This window comes from Dermacentor variabilis, chromosome 7 (genome assembly GCF_050947875.1).
Source record: "Dermacentor variabilis isolate Ectoservices chromosome 7, ASM5094787v1, whole genome shotgun sequence".
NCBI classification, from domain to species: domain Eukaryota; kingdom Metazoa; phylum Arthropoda; class Arachnida; order Ixodida; family Ixodidae; genus Dermacentor; species Dermacentor variabilis.
Genome location: NC_134574.1, coordinates 20,701,909 through 20,706,081, shown reverse-complemented (window position 1 = coordinate 20,706,081; position 4,173 = coordinate 20,701,909). Strand labels below are relative to the sequence as shown.

The 4,173-nt window shown below is 51.0% G+C and overlaps 1 protein-coding gene across 1 annotated transcript; it reads left to right on the top strand.

The window, feature by feature from the left end:
• Positions 1–2,834: 2,834 nt before the first annotated feature.
• On the top strand, positions 2,835–3,826 carry LOC142588564 (uncharacterized; the record flags this gene model as incomplete). Its single annotated transcript, XM_075700403.1, has 1 exon — positions 2,835–3,826. A coding segment is annotated over exon 1 (663 nt), but the record flags the coding sequence as incomplete, so codon positions are not given.
• Between the last annotated feature and the right edge of the window lie 347 nt (positions 3,827–4,173).

Here is a 4,173-nt window from a genome sequence, read left to right as displayed (position 1 = left end):
AACATCGGGAGTGCCGCAAGGATCGGTGCTGGGTCCATTGCTTTTCCTCGTTTATATTAACGACCTCCCTGACTGCATTACTTCTTCCTCTATTAAGGTGTTCGCTGACGACTGAACCATAATATTACTAATCCAGCTGATGCAAGCAAACTTCAAAACGATCTCAATAATGTGTCGCTCTGGCGCAGTAAATGGCTTAAGCAACTTAACGTAACCAAATGCAAAGCTATGCAAAGCTATGCAAAATACCGTGACACGTGCCTATACTTTATTAATAATAATCAGCTAACACCTGTTCACTCATACAAGTATGTCGGTCTTGATATCACAAATAACCTCTCATGGCACACCCACATTGAGTACGTCTGCAATAATGCCAACCGCATGCTTGGATGCCTGCGTCGTAATTTTTCCTCTGCGCGTTCATCCCTTAAAGTAATTCTTTGCCGAACATTGGTACGATCAAAGCTCGAATACGCATGCGCCATATGGAATTCCGCTCAAACCACTGTAACACTTGCCCTCGAATAAGTCCGAAACCGTGCAGCTAGATTCATTTTATCAAATTATTCGCGTCATTCCAGCGTTACAGCAATGAAAAATACCCTGACCTTACCCTATCTTTCATCCCGTAGAAAATGCGCTCGCCTTTCGCTATTTCATAAAATTTTCCACTTTAACCCTCTATTAAAAGAGCAGCTGCTCACATAGCCGTTTTATGTTTCATCTTGATCAGACCATTGCTTTAAAGTAAGTGTGCCGTCATGTAGGACTAATCTTTACTGTGATTCTTTTGTTCCTCGAAGAAGCACGGAATGGAACATTTTCCCACTGCCATCGCCGCCATCCCAGACACTACTAACTTCAAGAACGCCATTCAACATGCCTTTGTCTAAATCCAGTGTTATTTGTACAAATTTTTTGTTACGTTTACCCCACTCCTTTTTGTGGTGCCTCCGGGCCCTGAAAGTAAATGAATAACAAAATAAATGAAACCTAGACAATTGAAAGTAGCTATAGTAAGAGAAGGAGCCATGTTGAAGAGATAAAATTTAGCAGAAAGCTAGTTAAAGCAAAGGAAAACAAGAAAAGCTAGAGAAAAAAGAGCAGGCTGGTATTAGTTAATACTAGCCGCTAAAGACACACAAGCTAAATCTATTTGGGAGAGAGTCTCCGACTTGGAGACCCCTCATTAGTAGACTCATAGGACCTCTCTGATAGTTCGGAGCAGTCGCACCGAACCCCTTTGCAGTGTGGACAAGGAGTGGAATCCTCCGCCTCCGAAGGGACCTCAGTATCAGAATCCGAAGTTTCCACAGCAGTGCGCTTAGATACAGGAGCGCCAGGCCCCAAGCCTTGGGAGCCACCGTCATTCGAGCTTCACGCACGCGGCGCGGCCTCCTCCCTGGAAGCAGAGCCAGCGCGATGACCTCGCTGTTTTTTACGCTTATGGCTCGACCGACGAAGAGCGCCGGTTGGTGCAGTCAGCGGCTCCGACCCGCCAGGGGCAGCGGTGAGCGCAGCGAGCGTAAAGCCCCTTAAACTTCGTAAAATAGTGCCACGCTTTGAAGAATGCCGCCTCCTTCTCGCGCGCTCTGGCCAAGGCCGACGCCGCGTCGCTATTGGCCTAATATCATCACTGGGGCCCTTGCGCCGTGCATCAGCGCCATTTTTGCTCGAAAAGCGTCTTCGGAGTGGCGAGGAGCGCATGTAGGCGCCGTTGCTACGCTCGAGCAGTGTAGGCGGCGCCGCGGTCGAGGAGGGAGCGTGCAAGAGAAGAGAAACGAGGAGGAGTGAAGGCAGAGGAGGAGAGTGTCGCTACTTTACGAAGTCTAAGGGGTTTTAAGCGAGCGACGCAACAGCCATGGAGGCGGCAACGAACCTGGCTTCAGCCCCCTCGCCTGCTCCCCCCTCGCAAGTTGCCGCGACAGACGGGAGAGCAACCGCGGTGGCATCCACGGAATCATCGCCGCACTCGGATTGGCCGACCGCGCTCAAAAAGGCCCGGCGTTCCTCGACCTCTAAGGCAACTACCATGCTAGCTGCCGGCGAAGCAACAGCTTGCTCAACTGTAGGTTCCTGCTGGTCCGGCTTCACGGTCACTGAAGAGTAGGTGCAGACACTGCACGCCGAGACCGCGTGGTCTGCGCCGCATCGTACGCACGCCGCGTCGCAGGCCACGTGGCCGAACTGCTCGCAGCGCGCACACTTCGGCGTGTCACACATGGCCGCATGGTGTCCTGCCAGGTTACACCTACGGCACAACCTAACTACTCTCTCGTACTCGCACAGAACGACACGCTCACCTACACGAGGAAGGTTGGGAATGGGCCGCGCCATCTCTATTCGAATGCGCCGGTTCCCTGTGTCAATGGCCGGGAAACCAGGCACGCACTCTTCGGAGATCCCGTGCGCCTTTCCAAATACCTCTAGCTCGGAAACAAGAGCTTGGCCTTGAAGATCCGCGGGGTAGCCGAAAACTCTGACCATCTTAACTCGAACACCTCGGTACTCAAACGGAACCTCAACATCTCGAACCTTCAAAGCGGGATCAGCTGAGAAGCGATCAACCGCAGCCTTACTCTTGAACCTGACTTCAAAACGACCCGCACCAAAGTCCTGCCCTGCCTTCAAATAATTTAATGAGAAGCGCTGTACGAGCACCTTACACACATCGACGTTGGTCACGCCTTTCGGAACACGACCGAAAAACGTAAGCGGCCGAAGCCGCGAAGGGGCCACCATCGCGGTGAAAACCACGTGGCGCCCGCGCTCAGCCGAAGTTTAAGCTAACACCACAGCAATGTTGGAAGCTAAAAAACTGTTGTAGCGCAAGCTTGTGTGTGACGCCTTGTGCTATCTAACTATGCTCCGATATAGTGACGCCACATGACCCTGTGACGTCATAGCGTTTTCTGTATAAGAACAAGCCGTTCTTGGCAATAAAGCAGTTGCCTTTCTGCTCCGGGACCGTTGTCGCTCTTCTGCGTTAGTTCATCTGGCGACGAGGATGGGATAGGACCACCGTGACCTGGCCTGCTAGACCACCAACGACGATGCGGCGGCTCAACGAGGCCACGCTACTACCGGAGGCGTCGCTACCATAGGCTAGCAAGAGGTCCGGAATCCAAACAAGTAACACATTTACTTCTTCTACCAAGCTATGTCTCGGCTCGGCAGACTAGACGAGTACGACCCTAAGGTTCAGAACTTCGAATCGTATGTCGAACGATTCGAGCATTACATCAGGGCAAACGAGATAGCGGAAGCGAAGAAACTGTCTGTTTTTTTGACAGTAATTGGTGCAGAAGCATATGAAATTCTCAAAAACTTGGTTGTTCCATTGCTACCAGGAGATAAGACCTTCGCGGAAGTAAAGGAGCTCTTGCAAAGCCACTACAGCCCGAAGACGTCTGTAATTGCAGAAAGGTGCAAATTCAACCGCCGAGTGCAACTTGACCACGAAAGTGTCGAAGACTTCGTAGTAGAGTTGAAGCACCTAGCGCGCAAATGTAACTTTGGGCCATTTCTCCTGGACGCTCTACGCGACAGATTGGTAGCTGGGATCCGAAGCGAAGAAACGCAGAAGGCGTTGTTCACGGCTGACGCACTCACGTTTGAAAGGGCATGTAAAATAGCTCTTGATAGCGAATTGGCCGCGACACAAACAGCCGCAATAAAAGCAGGAAGCCGTGCTGAGAGCATAAACGCAGTGGAAACGAAAAATAACGAGCATCAGCGCAGCGACCGTGACCAAGCGAAGGGTAAAGGCTCGGCGCGAAACCAGACCAAGAAACAAAAATGTTACCGCTGTGGCAAGACTCACGCGCCAGAACATTGCTGGTATAAAAACTACTCGTGCAAGCTATGTTCAAAAGTTGGACACCTTCAAAACATGTGTCGAACGAGCAAGACTGAGCTGAAGGCACATGCAGTAACGGAATCGTCAGACGAAGATGAGCACACCCTGTACAACTGCACAGTCGACTCATCTGTGCAGAACGGTTATGTGGTGACTGTAAACGTGGAGGGCCAGAAAGTGTCAATGCAGGTGGACACGGGGGCCGCAGTGACAGTTGTACCTGAAAGTGTGTACAAAGAGAAGTTTGCGCATGTGCATTGTGAACCAACTCGGGTTGTGCTAAAGACGTACACAGGCGAGAAAATGGATGT